Source organism: Patagioenas fasciata, chromosome 1 (genome assembly GCF_037038585.1).
Source record: "Patagioenas fasciata isolate bPatFas1 chromosome 1, bPatFas1.hap1, whole genome shotgun sequence".
Classification (NCBI taxonomy): Eukaryota; Metazoa; Chordata; class Aves; order Columbiformes; family Columbidae; genus Patagioenas; species Patagioenas fasciata.
Window position 1 is genome coordinate 20,747,135 of NC_092520.1, and position 24,798 is coordinate 20,771,932.

The 24,798-nt window shown below is 41.9% G+C and overlaps 1 protein-coding gene across 2 annotated transcripts in view; it reads right to left on the reverse strand.

The window, feature by feature from the left end:
* LATS2 (large tumor suppressor kinase 2) overlaps positions 1–24,798 on the reverse strand; it is a 49,833-nt gene that overhangs the window by 2,830 nt on the left and 22,205 nt on the right. For both annotated transcript variants that reach the window (XM_071804135.1, XM_065830988.2), the window contains 5 exons: positions 9,755–9,887; positions 6,102–7,639; positions 2,771–3,353; positions 1,956–2,138; positions 520–626 (listed from right to left, as the gene is read on the reverse strand). In XM_071804135.1, coding sequence (XP_071660236.1) covers positions 520–626; positions 1,956–2,138; positions 2,771–3,353; positions 6,102–7,639; positions 9,755–9,884 — 2,541 coding nt within the window. In that variant the 5' untranslated portion in view covers positions 9,885–9,887. The remainder of the gene's footprint in view (positions 1–519; positions 627–1,955; positions 2,139–2,770; positions 3,354–6,101; positions 7,640–9,754; positions 9,888–24,798) is intronic.

The window sequence follows — 24,798 nt, forward strand, 5'->3', positions numbered from 1 at the left end:
GATAGCAGATAAAAGGAGCAATTCCATTTATAAACGAGGCAAATTCCTTCCTGAATGCTCCCACAGTCAGGTTTGAGAACATGTTCAGTTTACACATGACTTCATGGAATGACTTCAAGGAATTACTTCATTTCATCTCCAAACGTAAAATAGCAAAGGTGGTCATGAGATAAGCTCTGAAACACATTGCCAACTATAATTATCACTAGCATATCAGCTTAATTCTGATAGGCACTCCAAGGAATTTAACTTATGCTTAAAGAATCAGAATTGTGCTCAGAAGACTCATAAAACTAATAACTATCTATGCAGTTGGACAAATCAGTTCTAGTCTGATACTGAGTATCTTCATTGATTGGGAAAGGATTTGTCCCTGCATAGAACTATTTAAAATCAGCCTTCTGTAATCAGTGCTGCTTTCTCTAGTAAAACAAGAGGGGATAGGTCTGTGCATGGAGGAGAAGGGAGGGAAAAGGTTAAAATGTTGCTAACACGGATTGGAATTTTGCTTCAACTTACCTTCAGTTGGGTCTCTGTGGGTGTAGGAGCCAGAAAAGGAGGCTGTCCCACTAACATCTCAAAAAGGATCACACCAACACTCCACCAGTCACAGAGCTGAGTGTAACCTGAAAGGCAAAAGGTTGTCCTGCACCACCCACAGAACTACTTGCAACCAAGTATCAAACCACACAGCACACATTTCTATCTTTCCTCAGGGAAGCGATTTGTGACCTAAAAAACGAAGGACTCCAAATCCACCTTTATTATAAAGTCACTTCTGCTTGCTGAGCTAAATTCTATTGCTGTCAGTAAATATCTAATCCTGTTGTCTGGGAATCTTTATCAATAAATTTAATTGTCAACAAAAGTGAGTGGTGAAATAATATAATTAGAAAGAATTAGGGTTTTTTTGTGCCCTGTCTCACAACTGCATCACTACACAGCACAAACTGGACCTCAAACAATAACAAAAACGTTCAGTGACTGATGTCCCATGTAGGTTCAGTGGAGGTGACACCACGAGTTTGAAAAGCTGCTGAAAGACAGTCTGGCTCTAGAGACAGAAGCGAGACACAGATGACTTTTTGAGTAAGTTCTAAGCAGAGGAACAATTTCAAACATATACATTGTCTTTTAACAGTAATTAAATGTTTGAGATGTCTGAATAGGAATGGAGGATTTAAACACCGATTTCAATGGAAATTTGTGTGACTGGACGATGCAGGGTCCAATGTGAAATCTCTCAACTTGAGAATGATCAGGCTTAGGATCTGGTTTGTAGACAATTTTGAACATCTAATTTTCTTACTATAGTGACCATATCTGTTGTACATGGATAGCCACCAAGAACTGTCTAAATTCCTCAGGCCGAGATTTTGAATGCAGGATGTCCAGCATAAATTGTGGAAGACTTTCTGTTGGTTTTCCCCAAAATCGTGGATGGGAACCCGAAGGACATGTTTCCACAAGTTTCCATCATCCATATGATAAGTGGTCAATCTGAATCAGTAATTCGGAACCCATCGGCTGGCTACTCACTGGTCTATGTAAACTCACTAGCGGTCACAGCTGTACTCCATGAGCACAGACAATCTGCTTTATACGTGCAAAATATCACTGCCAGCATCATCTGACACATTAATTAGCAGCCTCATTCAAGGCCTCAGAGTGTAGATATACACAGACTATCCACAGACACACAAAGTATGACCATGACCAGTGTCAGCAATGTGATGCTAAACAGCGAAGCATGCAGAGAAATCCTTAATCCTTAGCTCCTTAATCTGAGCTAAGTGTTTGTGGCCTTCAGGATGACAAATCTTCCAAAGCAGCAAACTTATTTAACGGAAGGAAAAACCAACCAAACAAACAAACAAAAAAAAAAGAAGAAAGAAAGAAAAGCATTTCAAAGCATCCATTTTCACTTAAACAAGAGAAAAATGCAGGTTATTTACCTTTACGAAGCAAGACTTCAGGAGCAATATAATTGGGGGTTCCAACTAATGAGTGGGCTAGGCATCTCTGATGCTGCTTCTTAGCTCTTTGTTCCAATGTCTTCAGCCTATCTCCACATCTACAGTTGGACACATCATCCCAAAGATCACTCGGCTCCATGCTGTCTTGTCTGATATGGCTCCCTTACAAATGGGAGAGGAAGTTTACATTCACAGTCATAAAACACAACACACAAAGAGAAAAGTATTTCTCTAGATCTAGTTGTGCCATCTTCTGCTCTCACTGAAGAACAGCATTTAAGCTTTAAACCAAAGGCTTTTCCCTCTGCCCTCCCCTTCACAATTTGTTTTCCATAACCAGCAAAACGTCTGTCTCAGTGCAAGGAAGCATGCTCCCTTATGGGAGACAAGAACAATGGAGTATATTTACATTAGCTATACCAATTGTTTATGACCTTTTTGCCAACAGACATCAATCCTCCCCAATGGCACACACAGGAAGTGTGTGCACTACTTTCAATTTGTGATTAAATTATTTTACCATCAAAAGAGACCTTCCAAACAAGTACAAACTGAAAAATTGCTGCTAGTGCAGTGGTCAGCCAGGTGACTGACAGGGATTTGAAAAGTATCAGAAATAAACTGGAAACAAACTAATTGAATGAGTTAGTGAGAGACAGACAAATCACATTATCATTGACCCTTTGTCAACATAGGCACCTCTGTTTTCTGAGCTGGCCTTTTTGCCAAGAGGCATCTGCTTGTTTCAAAATAAATAATGCAATACCATCACAAATAAAGCTAAAGAACACTACCTTTCTGATAGTATTTTGAGTTGTGAGTCCACCTGAATCCAGTACACAGTCCAAAGTCAGTCAATTTGATATGCCCATCAAGGTCTATCAGAATGTTGTCAGGCTTGATGTCTCGATGAATAAATCCCATTTTGTGCACACTCTCTATAGCCAAAGTGAGCTCTGCAATATAAAATCTAGCCAGACGCTCTGGAAAGACCTCCATTCGAATCAGTAGGCTCATCATATCCCCACCAGGGATGTAGTCCATCACAAAGTACAAGTTCTCTTTATCTTGGAAGGAATAATAGAGCTTAACCACCCACTCATTGTCTGCCTCAGCAAGTATGTCCCTCTCCGCTTTGACATGAGCCACCTGGTTCCGGTTTAGCACATCTTTCTTTCGCAGAGTCTTCATGGCATACAGGGCATGGGTATCCACTTTGCAGGCCAAGCATACTTCTCCAAATGCACCGATCCCCAGAGTCTTGATTTTCACAAACATAGATTTGTCCATTTTGGCCCTCTTCAGTCTGTTGTAGTTGGACTCCTTCTGGTAAAGAATTTTCCTCATTTGTTCCTGTTCTGCTTCACAAAGGCCAGCCTTTACAAAGGAAAGAAAACTGTAAGAGCTAGTACTGTTACATTCATAGCAAGAGAACAATAAACTAGCATTCCAAAAATGCGTTTCTCAGAAACATTAACCAAGAACCAGAAAAATAGATATTCACAAGAGATACTATCTCTTATCTGTCAAGGTATTTTTGAAATACCTGCAAATTCACTGAGCCCTAACTTGTTACCTGACTTTACCGTATCTGAGATTTGTCTGCCTTTCTCATTTGACTGAAGAGGCATGGGGCAATACTGTCAGAGAGGGGAATATAACACAACAAACCTGATAGTGAGATTTGGTTTACATCTTTCAAATGTATGCTTCACCACTGCACTCCACTGTATGTACACACGCTGTAGTACAGCTTAATTTAAACTGAAATGTAAACCTAGATGCAGCAGGCTACTTTGTTCATGAATGGTTCTCCAGGGTCACTCACATGAACACTTCCTACCTTGAGTGCTGATTGACTTGTTTTTGTGTAGTAATTAAGAAGCTGGTTTGGACATACACATTCCCCAAGTGCCTTGGGAGCCCTCTTCTTCAGAAACTGTTTTTCTTGCTCTGCCATATACAGCCTCTGCTCTCAAGGTTTATACATCTCCCAACCATCTATTCTATAAACTTCTCCCTTCTCCCTCCCAAAACACATGCATATAACCCTCAACTCCGGCCTCTCCCCAGCCACTGCAGCCCAGACCCTGGTGCTATTTCTCCCCAAATGTATTGCTTCCCCTCTGCACCTAAGCTGTGAAAAAACTAAGGCTTTTCCAGCCACCTCCTGTCCCCAGAGAACCTCCAAGTAACATTTCACATGGCTATCGGTTGAGACCTCCTGAAAAAGGGAGAAGCTGCAGTATCTGGCCAGACTTTCCCTACCCTTCAAGACAGAGCTCTGCCAACTTTGGTTCCTGTCTCTCCCCTGAGTCACTGGTGGCCACCAGCAAAACCTTGTGGGCTGATCCCCAGAATCCTCTGACAGCTCATCCTCTGCAGCATGCTCCTTTCTTTCTGCACACCTGATTTCCAGAATCCTGAATTAACTGGCATCGACTGAAGCACTTTGAGAGGAAGATTAGTGCCTGGTGGGAAGGGGCAATGAGAGGAGGGCGGAGGGAGTTGAAGCTGACTGATTAGCAGGCCAGACACCCAAGCATACACCCACAGGGCTGCTGCTTAGATTGATTTCATTTCAAATCTCTACTCTAGGTCTTTAACGATGAATGTGGGCAGACAGACTATTCAGTGAGATCCCACAGTATAAAAATGAAATCTGCTTGAACAAAGGATGGAGGAGGTCTGCAGAAACTTGCAGAACAGGCAGGATGAATTTCCCAACTGAAGGCAAGAATCAAATCAAAACAGGTAATACTGTTTTTAAACTGTAAGGCAAGTGCATCAATCCATAGTAGTGTTTATTGTTTTAAGGTAATTAGTGTGTTGTGTTCTTGGTTAATTTGAGAATAATGCAATACTCAGCCAAAATCTCCTGAGTTCATAGTGTATTATTCCAGCCAGCAATGAGGTTGCTAGGGGAAGGAGTTGTGTTTGTTTATATCTGAATTATCTGTGAGTTATGAAGTGAGGGAAAGCTGAAGAGTCCAAAGCGAAGAACTAACGCAATTAGCTGCCGTCTTTCTTCTCTAGAGATCATTCCCTATCTCAATCTCAGGAAAATATTCACTAAATCCAAGCGATGCAACACAATCTGTACTCGCAGTGAGGACAAACTATGAACTGTCACTAAAATGGACTGACCTTTCAAGGGAGTTTAGAAGCATATTCGTTTAATTTTAACCTCAACAAACAAACAGCTGAGTTTTCCAGAGCAATGTGAGCATCAAATTAATTGACTCTGGAAACTGACTGTGCTAGGGAAGATTGAGTAGTTAATTATTACCCATTATGCATTAATAATAGCTTTCCTTAGAGCTTATCCCTAAATACAGATGTAGACTAGTAATATTTCAGTCATGCCTGGGAAACAAACCTCTTCCACATCCAAAAATCAAAACCAGAACTGCCAGAGCAACCATCAGAACTTGGCAACTTTGTTTTAAGCAGTCCTATCAGTGCAATTAGGTTAGGTTTGAGAGCTACAATCAGGCATGGAAGTAACACTTTCACTCACTCAAAATTGAAGCTCCCTGAGACTTGCTTCTAGAACAGACTCCAGCAAGGGTCCCACGATCAGTTCAAGCTGGCCAAGATATGATTACTCGCATGATATTATTACTTACATGTGTTCCACAGACAACTTCCAGTCAAGTATTACATATTCATCCGAAAACATGGCACAGTGAATACACTGCCAAGTAGGACCATGGCTCTGGCGAATAAGTGGCTGTCATTGAACAAGGAGGAAGAACTAGAGCAAAGAGAAAACCTTCTCAGGGTTTTGCAAGACCTGCCGAGGTACTGCCAGGGTTATTTCAGCCTCAAACCTGGCTTCTGAATTCCTGCCTAAGCAAACCTAATGTTTTCCTACTATGGGGCAGTTTGCTTCATTTTACTTTTCTGGTATGAAGATAATAGATTATTTCACAGCTCAGGTTTTTCAAGCAGCCTCCCAGACCTTAATCCATGCTTCTGAGTGAAAATAGTCTGGTACAGAGAGGTGTTAGATACCTGCTACTTCCAGTGGAGTCTGCCTTTACCAATTTTTTGACTGATTAAAAATAGTAATAATCAATTTGACCCCATTAGCTTTTATTATAACAAAACAAGGAGAATTACTTTAGCCATTTCTTGCTCCAATTGTAACCTTCTGTTAATTTTCTGCTGGTAGGTCTTTATGACATTTTCAACATGTTGCTCCATGTAGAACTTGAAGGCAAAAGGCGAATAGCTCTTTATTCGGGATTCTCGCTTTTCCTCATCTTTGCCATTTTTTCGCACAGGTACTGGAGAGGTCTGAATCTGCTTTTTATCTCTGCTTGCTTTTTCAGCTTTAGTGTTCTTGCTGCTTTTATCATTTCGCTCGCTGTTCTCCTCAGCCTTATTGCACGTTGAATTGGGGACCACACGGAGGGTCTGCTCCACACCCATGCATAAGCAGTTGATATCAAACTGCTCAGAGCTCCCGGGAAGCAACAAATGCTTGGGATACGGTGGTGGTGGACACCGCAGTTCCTGGTTACCATAATCCACATCTAGTTGATAGGCATTAGCTGCTCCAACGGGTGGCACGTGCTGCTCAAGGATCTCCAAGCCATCCACAGCCGGTGCCTGCGCAGGTAACCAGCCAGGGTGGGAAGGGCCTACTGCAGTCTGGGGCTCAGGTCTCATCACTCGCATGCTCTTCACTGGCTGGAGAATATGAGCAGACGTGACTGCTGTGATTGTATTTGGAGACGTAATGGAAGGATCAGGTTTTCCAGGAGGGACCTGTCTTATAGACACTGACACTTGTGGCTGTTGCTGGTGGTTGTTAAATGAATTTGTTCTGCTCGGCACTGTGGAATCAGGTCTGAAGGATACATGTTGCCGTGGAGATGTTTCTATTCCTGGATTTTGTAAAGAATCTCGGCGTGACGGTGTTGCTGCCTGCCACTGCTGCACTTGAGGATTATTCATGTCATAGAGGTCCATGTTTAGGCTATTTCTAGACGGAGTTAACAGATTTTGCGGTGGACTGTCTGAAAAATCACTAGTAAAGGCTGGACCTCTGGATATCACATGTATTTGATGAGAAGAAGGACTTGTCTGTTTGTGATGAGAATGTGATATATACAGGCTTGCCGGTGCCTGCTGAAATGCATGACCGGAATTATTCTGAACAACTGCCCCTTTATTTGGGAGATTGGTGTATCCTCCCTCCTGCTGCATCTTGTTTTGGAAGGATGGACTCCGCTGAACACCATACCCCATAGGTTCCCCCTGCACCATCACGTGCTGCCTACTGTAATGTTGGCTGTTGGATCCATGGGATGCCTGCAGCTGCAAAGCTTGACTGCTGTGATTAGCCACCGGATAATTAATCACAGAAGACTCAATATTTGCAGGGTATGTTTTCTGCTGATGGCTTGTTGGTGTGCTGTGAGTGCCCACTCCAGAGGGTCGCTGCACAGGAGCATTCATAGCTGTAGACTGTGAAGGAGAGATCAAATAGTCCATGTATGGCCTCGGAACTTCAGTAAGCATATTTGCACCTTCTGCTCCAAAGCCTGTCCCTTCATATGCTGCATTACCAATCTGATGGTAGGACGGAAAAGATTCATTTGATCCTTCGAAGCTTGGCCTGCGGGTTACGTTATTTGGCACAATACCTTTTCCTTTATAAAAAGAACACAGAAGAGTGTTAGGAAACAATTCAGGTGAACAAATTACTTTGCATTACTCATCCATCTATACATACAGATGTACACACACATGCACATACACTGTGTAGGGAGGATGTGTTATAAAAACACCTTCCAAAATCTAAATTAAGTACTCTGAACATTTAAAGTTATAGGTGCCAAATACTACTGATAACAAGCTACTGGCCCACAACACTGCTCATGCCAGGAATCATCAGAGAATCCTATCAAATAATGAAAATAGAAGCACAAATTCCTTAACTATGAAATCATCAGATTACACTACAGCCTGTTTTTTAAAGCTGGACCATTATTACCAATCATTACTCAGAGACAGGAGAAAGCTACAGAGCAGGGGGTTAAGTACAGCACCAGTGGGAGAAAAAAAAAACTCCCAGAAGGACTGTCAACACATCTTAGTCAACATCCCTATAAAGCTACTAGGTCATCACATAGTCCACATCTTCTGTACAGTGAGCACACTGCTCTCACTGGGGATCTGTTTACATCTCTCTGTTTCATCATTCTCCTCAAAAATTCTTGTTTTCCTCTCCTTCATTTGCAACAAAGGCATTGTACGGTTTGTCCTGTATTCTTTCTAATGTGTCAGACATAGAGCGTCCCCTCATGCTACTCATCTTTCATCTGTTTGGAAGGCAAATCTTTCAGGGGGGCAACATGTTAATCTTAGCTTGAAGAATGTGCAGAGACAAGATAGCGGCATTCCTACACTGGAAGTGTCAATGGCACTTTTCATCAGATCTCTGATCTGAGGACAAATTGCAGGTGAATAAAGCATTGGCTATGTCAAAAAGATAAGGGGAGACTGTGCTGTCACTATTTCTTTGTTCTCCCTCTGATTCTTTAGCTTTCACAAATCACAGAACATGGCCCACATATGCCCGAACAACCTCCTTTTAAAATCTTGACTTCACAAGGTCTACAAGAACAGCCATATTGTGCTAACAAGCTTGAACACTGGGCTACAAGCTCTTCTGGCTGGTTGTGCTACAGCATGTCCCAGCCGGGCCAGATGCACACACTTGCACATAGCTGTTGACTCCTCGCCTGTAGACACACCAAGAGACAAGAAGGAGGTAGGTGGTGCTGCAGTGGCCCAGAAGAGAAATTTGTCACGTGGAAATCACTTGCACCCAGTAAACTTAGGACCACACTTAGAAGTCTGTACTATGGTAATCAGGTTGATCGAATGAATTTGTTAGCTTCAGCTAGTCCAACATGGACAAGACCTTTTAAGTCTTAATGTCGCCACTGACACAAGAGAAGTTTCTTGTCCAGTAAAACAGGACCCTGACAACAGCTCTCCAACCAGCTCAATCCTTTGCCCACTGATCCCTCTGCAGCGTGTTACACTGCATCATCACATAGGTTCAGCCAGTCAGAGAATGGTTATTTGTCTGCTTGGCCATTTTTGAGACTGAAAGAAGATAAAAGTAACAAACTCTATTCAAACCCAAGTGTATCCTGATCACAAACCAAAAGCATTCTGCAGGGCTGTTAACTGTGAATACCTGAATGGAAACAACTCTTGCAAGGCCTTTTGTCAGCTGTGGTCTGATGTTTGCTGATGAGGAATATGCAGGAGTCAAATCCTCCCCATTCGCTAATTTACATGAAACAGAACTAAAGCAGACTAGCAGGAATGAGTGGAAAAAGCTTCTTTTATGTTGGCCCAAGTTATTTTTGCAGTGTACTTTCAAGGATGTTAAAATGAAACAATTCCGGAAGGTGAGCTCTCTCTCAACTCCATAGCAATCACCTATGTGCAAGCTTTTACTTTGCAGTAAACTTGTGATGATTTGAGGTGATTTGCACTGAAGGATAAATAGCTTTGTGTTTAAGAAGGTTGACAATGCATGTGCTCTTGCAAAGAAGGTGAGTTGCATTCAGCTTCCAGCCCAGCTCACCTTGTGGGGATATGTTCATGTCACTGTCTCCCACAAGAGTACAACTGAATCCTGCCAGTCCACTACTTCTCACCAGCAATTACTCTACTTTAAAAAACAGCTTGTTGTAAGGAAGAAGAACACAATTTTCCCACAATTTTTTAAAAAAGTTGTTGCTTACCTGGTGAGGTCTGCTTAATCACACGTACTATCTGTTCATTTCTAGGATCCAAGTAGCTCATCTTACTGATATACTCCAGAGCTGCTTCAATACTTCTGCTACCTGTCTGCTTCAGTGCCCGAACAGCCATCTCCTGTATAAAGGAAACAAGACTTGAATCAGGGTGAGATAAAACACAAGCACTGTATTGCAGGCTAGATAGCAGTAAGTGTTCTTACATTTATGGAAACATTTTATAATTCACACCAGATCACAGCCGCCTGAAGCCAAATGGACTCATATTTTGAAAATATTTCCATTCCTTATATAACTCAGATATTAAAAGAAGAAAATAAAAGAAAACACAGCCTACCCAAACTCTGGCAATTAAAGAAGCATCAAATTGAAATGTGTGCTTTAAGATTCCTTAAAATAAACTTTGAGTTAAATCTGGAAAAGCAGCATAGTTTGACATAGGATGAAACAAAATGAAATATTTAGCTTTGGTATTTGAGAGCATGTCTTTTAGTCACACCTGAACACAGTAAAAGCTTTACGGTCTCGCAGATGCCACAAGAAGCTAATTACGCAGGGACTGCTTTCTGCTGAGCAAATCCTGGCCTCACTAGAGTCAATGGGGATGAAAGACTGCTGTTTTCAGTGCAGCTGGGACGTCAATCACTATCTGTTCAGAAAATGACCAGCACACCAAACTGCATTTCACATGTTACTCTTTTTAGCTGTGTTTTATTTGGCACACATTCATCACTGAGAGGTTAAAATGAGTGCTACATACAACGTGAAAATTAACACTGGAGTAAATACCAATACTGTAGTTAAACTATGCCAACACAACTATGGTTAGTGTCCCTTGCTCTACAGCCAACAAGCTGCAGAATCATAGAATATCCTGAGTTGGAAGGGACCCACAAGGATCATGGAGTCCAGCTCCTGTCCCCTGCATACGACAACCCCACAGTTCACACTGTGGGTCTGAGGGTGTTGTCCAGTGTCTTCTTGAACACTGTCAGGCTTGGGGCCGTGACACCTCCCTGGGGAGCCTGTTCCAGTGCTCCACTAACCTCTGGGGGAAGAACCTTTTCCTAATGTCTAACCTAAAACCACCCCCCGCCCTAGGCACATCTTCCTGCCATTCTCTCAGGTTCTGTCATTGGTCGCCAAAAAGAAGAGATCAGTGCCACATCAGCAGTCACATTCTTCTGGTATTTGTTTAGACATCTACCTATAGCTCAGGTATACAGAATACCTTTCAACGATGACTCTAGCCTCTGGTTGCAAAGTAAAATTCACAAATCCTTGCAAGGCTGCATGGTCTTTCCTGAAATGGAGGGACTGAAATCCAGGGCTTTAACATCAAATTCACATTGCTGAACTCCAGCCATCAAAAAGTTAGACACTTAGTTGAAAGTAGGTGCTGAGAAGTTTTCTGTAATCACCTCCAAAAAGTGATTATAGAAAAGTAGATACAACAGGAGATAGACTGATCTTTGGTGACAAAAAAGACTAGAGCACTAATTTGAACTGGACTCCTAGCTCTTAAGATGGCTCAAGTTGGATGAAGTTAGTGTCCCCATCAAGGACTTGCCTGCAAACACCAGTATCCTATTATCTTACCACTGTAGTGCCATTTTTAGGTGAATTGTCATCACAACCTGCCCACCGCGTACTGAATCAGATGCAGTTTGTGCCTTCTTGCCCTGCCTTACTGACTGCAGCTGTGGCGGCCAGTTGGCACATGCGCCACTTTCCATGGGGCAGTTCTGCGCACCAGACAGCACTCAGGTAACCTCCACACATACGTCCCTTTCCCATTTCATTGGGAGCAAAGAGCAACTTTGCTCATCTGAACTGCAAGTACAAGTAACATTCTCACCAGCTGTTTATTTTGCAAGGGAGGATCATCTCAGATGACACTAATTCACATTTCGCACAGAGCCACATACTGGCACTTGGCATTTTGCTTCGCTTAGCTCAGTCCCTTCCTACTCCCCCCAGCATGGCAGCATTTTCTCCGTTACTCAGAGGTTCTGGTTGGGGAACAGCTATAGCAAGTTTGAATATTTTTCATACAATTTATGACCCATAATTCATAGAAAGGCAGTAGATGGTTTCACATTTCCTGTAGCTGAAATATTTCACTGGCATCAATATATTACTAAAGACAATTTGAAAATCAACAGAAAACTATTATGCATGAAGGAAAGAATTTCCCACAATGTTTTTTCCCCTCTTTAGGAATATAACCAAAGAAGAAAAAATAAAGTGTGAGCAAATTTGCATCCTAATGCTCAGCATTCTCATCACTCAGGGACTCCAGGCTTTACAGCCCAGTTCCGCAGGACTGGTAACACTCTTTGCCTGTTTACACCAGCTGGATCTAGCCTTAGATCACAAGTTTTAAAGTTTCTTTTGTGCTCCATGTGCTTGTTTGGGCTGGCTTGGACATTGGGGTTTATTCTTCAGTTTTGTCTGTAATGTAGTACCAAGAGAATAAATGCTTGGTAGACAATTATCTTAATGATTACTAAAACAGCCCATTTCCTCCTCTCTTAGCTATGTTGGCTGAATACAATTCAGAGGTTAAAATAGGTTATCTATTTTATCACCAGCACAGTGATATAATACCCAAAATCAATCCTTTACCCCCCCTATACTGTGGCACTACTTTCTCGTCTTTTGTCATTGCCTACATCAGAAAAGCAGAGTAAAAAAGACCATGGTCTATTTAAAGCTGAATGTTCTAGCTTCAGCAGGTATGTTAGGGGACTCATACTTAAAATTCAGTGGCAACAATGGGAGGGGAAAAACCCAATACATCTAACCGTGGACTGCACGATAACCTAAGAGGGTCAGCAAGAGCTTAGGACCAGCAGATGTGTTGCTGGAATCTCATCCCCACAAGCCCCCAGCGCAGCAGCAGCCCTGAGCTCCAGCTCACTGCTCCTCATCTTTCACCCTCCAAAGGTTTCCTCATTACACACCTTGTTTGCTTAGCACTTACATTACTGCTGGAAAAAATGAAGTAAGGTCTTTTCTGTGGTTCAAAAGAACACCTGTGATTCCCCTGTACATCAACCATCCCATAGCTTTGGCCCTTTCCCCATAGCTATCACAAGACACAAACAGACCCAGTTTCTGATGCTCGTTCACGAAAGCTTTGCATCATCTCCAAGCAAATGGAGAACGACTGACAAAAAATAAACATTTCACAGACAAAAGGAAAGGGCTTTTCTCAGAGCCAGATCACATATAATCACCAGTCTCTACCCAGGAGGGAAATCCCTCTGGGGCCACACAATACTCCAGGCGAGTGGAGGGCAACAAGAAGCTCCAGCACTGTTAAGCTGGCCTCCGGTCCCCTCTGCGTTGTTTTCCCCATCGCCACCCTCCACGTCCACAGCTCTCTCCTCTCTGGCAGCCACACGAATGGGGCCCTGCTCATTCCAGCACCTTTTTGTTGGGGATGGGGGAAAACCGATGCGTGGCTGAGGCTCATGGAGGATATGCTCTGTGCTCAAGGTGGTCGCTGGCTAATGGAGCATGGTGGCCTCCTCCTTCCTCCATACAACGAAGAGATGAGCTGTGCTGAGCAAGGGGGCACAGCTGGGACAAGGCAGCAAAGGGCTGTTCTCCAGCAGCCTGCTGGAAGGGAAGTTGGTTCCCTGTTGGCAGCAATGGCCAGACCCTGGGCTGCACAGGCTGGAAATCAATCTAAGAACTGTTTTGAAGGATGGGAAGAATGGCAGAAGATGGAATAAGCAGTGTCAGGAATTGCACTTGGAGAGCAGAGGCTTAAGTGAGATGGAAGGTGTTTGTGAGAAGCAGTAGAATGACTCAAGGAGAGAAATCAATACCAAAATCTTGCAAATTGATACTGTAGACAGTAGAACAGCTGAGGAAACAAGAGGGAGACACTGTGCAAGGATAAAAGTGCACAGCTACACCAAAAGAGACAGAGATATCTTGATTTTATGCCACTCTAAGGTAAGCAAATTGTAGAGAGAGTAAGAAAAAAAGATGAGAAATGAGACATAAAAAAAACCAAAACAACAAACATCATCTACTTGGAGCCATATCCAACATCAAAACATTCAAGCAGGCACAGGATCAAATCCAGCTCCCACTGATGTCAACAGAGATTTCCATTAACTGCAAGGAACACTACATCAGGCCCTCTGCTGCGGGTCGTCGTCTTTTCCCCAGGCCAAGTGCTGTCAGCCACAGGAGGGCTGGAGAAACCTGGCTGCGTTCTGCTGAGCCCACAGCCAGCTATCAGCCTGCAAGGAGAAACACAAGCCACTGGCAGTGTGCGGAAACCATCCAGGGACAGAGTGCTCCCGAACCCAGCTCATTCTTTGCATTCTCTATGTTCCCTTTGGAGGATTCAAACATCTCTCTGTGCAGGGCTTTTACGCACCTTTTTGCTTCCAGACATCACCAGCTCCTGGTGAAAAAGTAAACCAGAAAAAGTAAAGGTGAGAAGCTACAAAGGAAAAATGAGCTTTTACAATTAACTCAAATAATTTTGTAATTAATGTTTCAGCTGCGATATTAAAATGAGGTTTCAGTGGTCAGCTGTAGTTCTGGAGAGATCTAATGGAAAACCAAAGTAAGACCGTGAACCACAAAGAAGATGGAGGCAACCCTGCAGGATCCCAGAGCTGTCAGTTCATAGAGAAAAATGAGGAGGGGGTGTTTCTCAGCCAGTTCCTACAGTAGGCTACCCAAACCAGACACATACATGGTCAGCACGCTCTCTGTTATCTCCCCAGCCTTGTACTGGTAGAAGGCAACTTTCCAGGAGATTTCAAGATTTTGCTAGAAGGAAAGACACCTTTGAACTCAGATGCTCATCAGATGCTCAACAGGGAAAATCCTTGTTTGATAGTAAACAGATATTTGGATGTGTGCATATACAGCCTTTACCTCACTACGCTCTGCAGGCAACGTGAAAGGCTTTCCCCCTGTTACCCTCCCGCCTGGCTGCACTCCACCAGCGCTGGCAGAGCCTTGCGTTCTTGCTGTACTACAGGGTTGTCCAGCAACATTTTTCATTCAGAAAGCTCCCAGTTGCCAAGATGTATTTATCATCCAAGCGAAGATTGCACAAGAGGTTACAATAAGTAAGACATTTTCCCAAGAACATTGTGTCTGAAGGAAACAATAGGTCCTCCAAGATTTGGCAAGAGTAATTAATTGCTAACAACAACAAAAAATAATTACTTGCTTTCCATTCACAAAGAAGGATGGGCGACAGATGCAGGAAACAGATACAGGTTCCCTGCGGAAGGGAAAAAAATAAAGCTCATGCCAGAAGAGATGATCCAGAATTGATTATGGACCTTTCTGCAACAGCCCACCATTGTAGGAATTTTCATTCATTATTTTAAACGTGCAAAACTTAAGAAATTCAGGAAATAATGTGTATAATATGCTGTTAGGATTGCTGCAGCCCCACAGAACAGAGAACCTGATTTTGTAATATTATCTATCTGTAATTATTCTCTAGTTGCACGCTTCATGCAGTTCTGTACTTCACTTTTACTTCGCCAGTCTTCAGGTTGCTAACGCCAAGGGCTAAATTTTGCCTGCAAATTGCCATGCCTAACTACCACCCTGATTAAAATATTCCAGCCACATAATTAAGAAGCTATTCTGAGGACCATCAATGCTCTTCAGTTTTAGCATATAAAAAAAGTAGGAAGAAATCAGCACTGGCAGACCTACTGAGTGCCCAGTTGTTTGCCACAGGATCACTTAGTCCATTCATAAACCACATAACCTATTCAGAAACCTAAGGAGATCTACCCTGTGGCTTGTTAAGAGTTTTCTGTCCCTAGTGCTCCTGTTACAAAGCTTCTCCAAAGCATTAGAGCTTTGGAGGTGATAAACCTCCCCCTCTTACTTTCAGTCTAAATTCCACAGGGTCAGTTTATTCCCCTCTGCCTCTAGTTTCAATTGTCTTTTAAGTTCAGAAGCTCTGCTGTTATCTACCAAGAGCGAGGCCCCTTCATCCTAAGGGATGCTTGCAGCTTGGCCTCCTGGGCTAAACAAATCACATTCTTTTAGTTTTCTCTTGTAAAACAGGCTCTTCTTTTTTTGATCGCTGTAGTGGCCCATCTCTGTATCAAGAAAGATCAGACTGGGACATGGCTTTGATAACAGCTACACACACCATTCTCAATAACTTTTCTACCACCATTCATGGAGAATGTCATCCTTGTGGCCAAGTAATTCCCTTTCTTTGTTGAATTCAGCAGAGGAAGTCTGAGCTCAGGGCTTTAATCCCAAGTTTTACTCCTTGCTTACAGCATTTCTACCCTTTGTGCCCCTGAATTTCTTTTCAGTTCTGGTAGCACTGCAGCCCCAGCACTGAATTTGCATTCCCACTTCACATTACCAGCGTGCCTTTTTTTTTTTAAATACCAGACTTATTGATGGAAAAAGTATGCACAAGAGATACCCCTTAGCACATAAAGTCAGGACAGACAGAAAAAGAATACGGATATGTGATGAAACGTAAGACTAAGTTAAATCACATCAACATAAGAAAAAACATAACTGATCTGTAAGTTAGGAATTAGGAATTACAGATAAGGAACGAACTAACAAAGGGAGTATGCCTAAAAAGATAGAAGGAGGGTTTTGCAAATGATACAATGCTCTGGCAAATGTCCTGACAGAAGAAAAAACAAACTAACATGACATTCGCTGCTATGCCACCATTCTGCTTGCTTTCAAACTCTTTTAGCCTGGATTTAGATGGTCACCTACAGAAGGTAGGTGTTATTTACTATTCTGTTTTTGTGCTGCATCCAGTACAGTGGGGTCCTCTTATTGTTGTGTTTATGGCAGTATAACAACTTGCTACTAAAGTAATCAAGTCCAGCCCAAAATACTCAACTTGGAGTAGCAGGCAAAAAGATGTTACAGGGCTAAAATGTCAACTCTCCTGGGTCCCAGGATAGAAACCCTTGTATTGCTACCACAACAAACCAACACCACAATAAAATTACCATAATCCTCTAAGCCATGGGACATGGCACATTTCCTGTAGCTAGAGAAGGAAGAAGGCAAAATTTTAAAAAGTAGATATTGAGAAGCATCTTTTGGTAATCAAGATTATAGTTGTTCAAAATGTTTCCAGTATCTTTTTAGACTTAAAACAGCTCTGGACAATTAAAAAGCAAACAATGAAGCAGACAAATGAAACCAACATCTGAAATGTATCACCTTAGTTTTTCGGTTTTTACTACCCCTAGAACTAATACAAAGTTCTTTCAAAAGTATCACCAAAAAAAAAAAAAAAAATCAAAATAAAAGGGCCATCACAACGCTTCTCCACTGCTTTTCATCATCATGACTAATCAATGCTATTTAAGTTTTTCCAAGAGAAAAAAATACTCTATAGACTTAGCAGCATGGTACTTATAAAGAACAACCACCGTAACACCTTCACCAACCTGGAAAGGGCAGGAGAGAAAAAACAAACAAACAAACAAACAAACAAGAACTGAGAACAGTAACTGGAAATATGACATAGCTCCTTAGCAGGTGTCTCAAAAGGCTCCAGTTACATCAAAATACTTTTTTAAACACTATGCAATTTGTACAAAGTAGCAGCACATAAATTCTTTGTTTGTTTGTGTTTTGTGGTGGTTTTAGTTGGTGATTTTTTTTCTTTTTTTTTTTTTTTCTTTTAACTGAACTCATACAGTACAGTGCTGCACGGCAGCTCCTTGTCAGACACCGTTTGGCCATGGGTGTTTCACAGAGGACAATTGCCATTTTACACTCCAGTCCTTGCATTCCACGTGTTGTTCAAACCATGGCACTTTGCATGAAAAGCAGAGACACAAACTTCAGGCTATAAGCCAGTCCAAAGTCCCAAAGTTAAGACATTTGGAAATAAACCAAGCATGGCTGCTCAACATATTTCCAAGCAAATGCTTGTAAAATGAAGGGAATATTTAAGGCATCTCCAGACAAAGAGTGCATATGTAAACACTTCAAGAAGCTCTGCTGAACTATTCAGGAGATGCAATCCGTTTAAAGAAAAAACATATATGTGCTGCAAATGTCAACTGCCAAATTCAGCCAGAATATTTAATCAGACAACTGTTGTTATGTCCCAGAGAGTGTGTGTATGTACAGACACATGTGGATATATTGTATAATGTGTACATATCTGTGTATGCGATTCTGTTGAAATTAATCTAATTTTGAGTGAGCCTGCAAGCCCTTTGAAAGCAATGTATTAAAAAAGACATGACACCTTCTTTCATGAAGAAATAAGGCTTTTATTTGTGTCAGCAGTCAGACCAGACAAGTAACTTGATTACATGTTATATATAACATTTATTATAGTATTTCTGGAAGCGTATCAGGCACTCTGGAAAGGATTTGGAAAGGGGAAGGCCTGCAGGAAGCTTAAAGAGGTCCTGCCCTGGGGAGCAAACTTCCATGCTGCATGAAGCTCAAGTGTCACGAAAGAACAATTGCAATCATGCAAGGAAACAGTGGCCGTGGCATTAACAACAACAATGAAAAAGGATTCAGAATAATCAGAACTGGCCATGAATACCACTTTTTCTTTTTTTTCCCCTTGCTTCCAAGTCTGGCTGGAAAGCAAGAACAGAGCTGAGCTGCTCTGTCCCAACAAGGACAGGGGCAGGAGAGTGAAGAGCCCAATCACAGAGTCAGCTTAATGGACAGATCTGAGGGACAGGGACAAAGAGCCTGTTCTCCTCCCTGTCACCCTTGTCCCTGGAAAAAGCACACCTGTGGCTGAAGAGCTGGTGGTAGAAGCCTAGTTTCCCTAGATATTTGGCAAACTGACATTGTTAGCACCAAAGACGCGTGGTGACTTGCTGCCTACCTCAGAGGCTCTAACACTCCTTTTTGAGGGCACCCCTTATTTCTCTCAATTTTTGAAGGAGCACAGGTTCTTGATCTAGCAATCAAACTTGGTCAACAGTAATAAGGAAAAGTAGTATCTCCCCAAGTAGAGAAAGTCACCATTCTGGAAAACACAGACCTTCAGATCCCACATGAGAAGAGACATGTAAGGAGTGAACACACAGAGCATTCAGTTTTGAACACATCTAGTACTCCAGATTATCTATATACCCAAATTCACAGGCCAGTATGCATTTTTATGTCTTCACTGCTCAAAGTATCTCCTACTTGCCCAAAGTCCTTTCTACCGTGATGGCACCCGAAGCCTTCCACATGACACTGAGTGCTACACAAACACGAGGGAAGAATCCTATTCTAAAAAGGATTTCTAATTCAAAACAGAACAAACAACTGTATGTACAGCCATAACTGTTCCTCATTACTCTCTAAGTCTGCTCATTGGAGAGCTATTTCAACTATTTAGAGTTCAGTCTAACAAAATGACCCATGGTGGGTGTACCAACAGACAAAAAGTTGTACAAATCTCTCTTGAAATTTCCTCAGTGCTGGAGCAGAGGGAACTCAAACCAGAAGCACTGTTATGTGCTAATTCAGAAATCTTACACTGAGGCCAAATTATGTTATATAAACAGCATTTATAAATTACTGCATCAGCAATTTTACGTTACAGAGCAGTATAGAAGAGCTTTGCTTACTTCATGCATGTGTGAACGCACACACATGCACAGGGAACTGTGTAAGCAGCTCCTTTCCAAAGGTGCTATTTTACTTCCCTGGTTATGGGAACAGGAAACTTCCCACGCTCTCTGGACATGGCCAGCAGCAGGTTCAGCCTCAGCTCCAGTTCCCTCCTGTCCCTCCCGACCAGCAGGCACCGCGGTGACCTGTACTCTGTCACACAGTACCTCAGCCAGAAGTCTTGCATTAACCAGCAAGGCTTAAGAGTTTCTCCTGTTGTCACAAGTCAAGCCAAGCCAAGCCATGCCATGGCACTATTCATCAATATGTTTAATATTGCAAAGGTAACATGACATCCTACAATAGCTTTTGAACTCTGAAGAAAAGGAAACAGACAGCAATTAGAAAACAAATTCAAGTATAAGCAAATGAGTTGTCCCAAACCAAGGAGTAGCATCATCTTACTGTAATGTTCACTGAAAACCCCTTTCACATTCCTGTTTATATTTTTTTTATAACTAGAGGTGTTACCAAACATGTCATCATCCCCTTTTCATACCAAGCCCAACACTGGTCAAGCTCCGAGGCTTACAACTCTTACTCAAAGAACAAGAGATGCCCATCTGGTACTCCAAATCCTTTGTGCAAGGCAGAGAAGTCGAGACCAGTGAAGAGCTTGTAACCAACCCTCTGTGTTTTGATTCCAGTTGCTGAAGTCTTGAATGCAACAACTCCCACCTCCCTGTCTTCTACTTTCTTTATCTTAACAGTAAAGCAGTTGAGTTGATGCAAAGAGCATTTCAGCAGCAGCACTAAGTCACAGGGTTTGCCAAAAGCTCTTAGCAGACACTATCAGATGTCACAGCCTTTACAACTAAGAGGAAGACACGCATGGGACAAGAACCTTCAAATAGTCACCATTTTGTTTGAAACCTTCCTCTGGATTGGTATGATTTACATCCAGAAAGGAATAATGGGTCCAGAAACTCCATTTCAGAATTCAGTTTCAAAAGACAAGAAGAACAGGATGTGTTTCCCCAGCACTTCTTCAGAAGGTGTATGTAAACCATTCAGGAATGCAGGAGAGGTGCTGTGTGTTTCATCAACGCAATCAGAAAGTTTTCCCACTCAATAGAATGGGCAGAGTTCAGCCAGATTCATTCCTCCTCACTCCACTTCTGCACTTGTCTGACTCAGCCTCATGAAACATGCAAATGTGGCCAACAGCACTGACATTAATATCAATATCAGTATTAAAGGCCAATTTGAGTATATTAATAAACACTGCAGCAACCAGCAAAGAACCAATACAAGTTCCTGGGCAAAAAATTCGTAACGAGCTGCCTTCAGGAATTTATTGATTCCATTAAAATCTCCCAAACTCGTACACATGGAACACAGTAAAAAGTCTTGCACAGAAGGCATCTTCAAGTTGAGGTAGAATTGGATCCAACCTTGAGGGAAGGGTGCACCACGCTCCAGAAGAACACTGTTGTTTCAAGAAAGACGTTCCAGTATAGCTTCATTTCCAGTCATGTACTGGGACCCTCATGCATTAAATCCAGTCATGAATAAAAAAAAAGTGGTATTCCCTACTCTGCATTCTGGGAGTCCAGTTGAGTGTCCCTACACTCAAGGCCTGTAAACTTAAAAAAACAAAATCAAAAAACAACCTACTCCTGACATAATGCATCTTAATGACTGAACACAAGATGGTGGTTCCAGCAGAACCATACCTTGCTGTGCAAAGGCCAACTGACATTTAAAAAGCACTATATGAACTCTTTTACGTAATCTCTTGGAATCAGGTTCTTTCTCTCAGGTGGGATGTTTCGTGGTCTTAGTATTTTACACTTATTAGTAGCCAGGGCACATTTGCTGCAAGACCAGCAGGCCACCCTTGCTCTCTTCCAGGCCCACTTTTGACATACCGAGCTGTCAGAATGATAGCGTGACTCCTTCCTAATAGAACCCACGTTCCATACCCCCCCACCCCTTATTTTTTTGAGACAGTAGTTTCTTACTCTATCAGGGCAAGTAAATCAAGCTGGATAGAACAGCAGTTCAGTGAAGGTTTCATGACGAGCTTATTCCCCTTCATTAGCAGCAAGTGATGTGTTTGCTAATTTTATTGCTTACACATTAGCCAAAAATGCATTTGGCTGACATTACATTTACAATAATGCTATTTGTGTATCAAAGCATTTCTCTTCAATGGCCACATACACTAAGATGAGTACTTTCCATTGCTCTTCCTTCTACAATAAAGATACATACATATTATGTTACATATAAAAGAGGATTATTACAAATATTCACAGAGCTTGCAAATAATTTCTTAGCCAAACTGGATAAAAGGGACTTGCAAACTGGGTGTTCAGATTCAGCAAGATGAGTTATGAGGTTTCTTGTCCAGGAATAAAGCCCCAAAGCACAGAAAAGAATTGTGTCAAAGACTGGAAGAGCTTTATGCGCTGGCAAAGTCAGCTGTTCCCCACAAAGTCACACGGTCCTGCAAACTTGTAATGCTTTAGTAATGTTTCATGCATTTCTCCATATTAACTCTGCAAACTGAATTTTTCATCTATCCCTGTTAAGAGCACCTCTGTCATTTATACTGAGTCCTGCCTACTTCAGGCATTATAAGTTTTCTTATATTTCACAAGGTTTTAACATTTAAAGAGTGATACTCCTCTCCCTTTACTTTTAAGTTAATACGTGGGGTTTTTTTTCCAGTTTTAGACCACTAGAACTTTCAAGTGTTGTTTTAAAACCTCTCCTCCATGGCAAGAAAAACTCAAGTAAAGACAGCAAAATTAAGTCACCCGTTCGTATTCAAGGTCAAATACTAACATAATTTTCCAAACAAGGTTCAAGCATATTCCTGATACGGCCTTCAGAAGTTTAGGAAAGATTTGTTCCCCTCACTTTTTCTTTGGGGAATACTTTAATAGAACTATGAAACCTCCAAGATATCTGGTTAGAATGCATTACCACTGAACTGTTCTCTCCTTTGAGGCTTTATACCACAATGGGACCCCAACTGACATCAAGCAGTAATGCACAGCCAAAAAGAAAACAACAAACAAAACAAAACAAACCCACAAAACCAAGAAATATAGTATTGTGAAACAAATGAAGGCTACTTCTCTCTCAGCCTCACGGTCCAACACAGCATGCCTCACATGACTGAAGAAACATCTGGGTTTTCTCTTGAGATTCCTATTATTTTTCAGTACAGATACATATACACACATCCCCAGAACGCAAGTGTGTGCTGGACAAGACAACTTGCTATATTTATTCTTCAAAAAAGAGGAAGATGGGAAACTTTTACATATCACTTTTTTTTTTTTAATTTGCTGGCAATTTTTGAATTTCGTTTATTAATTGTGATGCTACCTTTCAAAAAAATTCTCATTCTAAAATATGAAAAAGGCATTCAACCCTTATTTTACAAATCAGTATGTTCAACCTTGTAATAAAATACACTCAAACTCTGCAGCACTTGGGATCTCAGACATTTTCCAGAAGTATCCATGCAGCGCTTAGTTTGATTAACTCCATCAAATACACGTGTATAACTACAGGTCCAAAAGTAAGAACTGCTAAACACCACTGATTGACGCTTAATGGTTTCTAAGACTACAAAAATATCCTTTTGTGCCAAACGCTTTATACATTTGCTAGTCACTGCAGCTTTATGAAGTTGCAAGATAAAAACTCTGAACTCCACCAGCGCTAGAGGCAAAAACAAAAAGAGAAAGAAAAAAACCCAGCTGGATAAGATATCTTAAGGTCAGGCTTTTTACATGTAAAGCAGCCACAGCAAAATTATTCACATTCTTAGCACATAGCTGACCGAGACAAGATTCCACGGAGAGGCAAACAATTCCCCCAAGAGAGCAGCTGCATCTTCCTCAGCTCAGCAGCTACTGGGGCAGAGAGAAATGCCCACTGGGGTCCCCAAAACTGACCGAGAGCGGGAAGAAAATTAAAAACTGTTGCTGCTCCACAGTAATGCTTCATGCAACCACTTTTTCTGTGCTCAGTGAGAATAGAGAAGTGTAATACATAGATAAATAAATAAAGCCAGTCGCTAACACACACTTTGATTGATGTCCTAAGTAGACTCCCAAGTCGAGCTAAACATGGAAGAACAGGGGGAAAAAATTAGATAATATTGAACAGAACACCTGAAAGGAATACAGTCATCCAGCTTTGATTTATTGCATAATTCTTTTCAGAACTATCTTTTGAAAGTATAAAAACACTGCTTTCTAGGTTTCCACAATATCTCTCTTAAATTGTCCTTTCTTAAATCTGGTATTTCCTTGGCAGTATCTTTACTCAGTTCACTTCAACGTTACTTCTGTGGGCTACTGGCCAAGTAGTAAACTTTAATAGTTAAGACATGCAGTACTGAAGAAGCATCTTTCTTACTCTGCTCCATTTAGGTGCAAAGGCACCTAAAGGTATTTAGGTTGTTGTAAGAAAATAAATCCTCTTGTAAGATCCTCATCAATGCCATCCCCTTATCATTAGTATCTCCTTACAAACCTGCCATTAGTCATCAATGAAATCAGCTGCAGCAACACAAAAGCTGACCATATCACTATGTTCAGCATTCATAACTTAGTATTCACATATTATATTCCAGCTGCGAGTGTGTCAGCAGAAAACTACTACAACCTTGTTCCTGGCTGTCTCTGCCCAAGGTATCATGTGCTTCCTTCTTGCCTGACCACACTGTGGTTTTGCTCTCTGACAGAGACAGGTGGATTAGTATAGGCCTATGATTTAGCTGTTGAAGTTAACTTGGCTCATTTTGACCCAAGTGAACTAGGGTTAACTCCAGCAACAGCTCAGCTGGGGCAGTAAGACCTGGGTGAGAGGAGGAACAAGAAGAGACAGCACTGAGCAGATGGCTGTGTCTGGAGCACAGCTGGAAGGAGGAGAGTACATGAGCACAGGCTGAGCTTTCGGCATTTCCTCTGATGGTGGTTGATAGCCAAGGCAGCTGCCGCCACTCTCAACTTCTCTGCTCCTTTCTATGCCCCCTGCTGTACCCTGCAATTGTGCTTGGGTCCCTCCCACCAACCCCAAAAAGTTATTTTTAACCTGGATCAGTTCCCTGATCAGTCACTGCTCAGCTCCACAAGCACTTCACAGCTTGTGGGAATGAACCCGGGAGAAAGCAGTGGGAAGACGGGCAGCCCTGGCAGCACCGCCGAAACCTGCTCTCCTGGAGCCCCAGCCCAGGAGGTGCCTCTCTTTCCTTCACACCAAGCTACAAACTTCCCAGGTGAATGGAATATCTCATCATATCTCAGACCATAAGTTTTTACTTTTTCTTTTTCCTCTTTGCTGCCTTAAAAAAGTTTTTAATTTCATTATTTTGTGTGTTGGTGTCATATTAGGTTTAACAAGCTAATCCCTCTCTTACT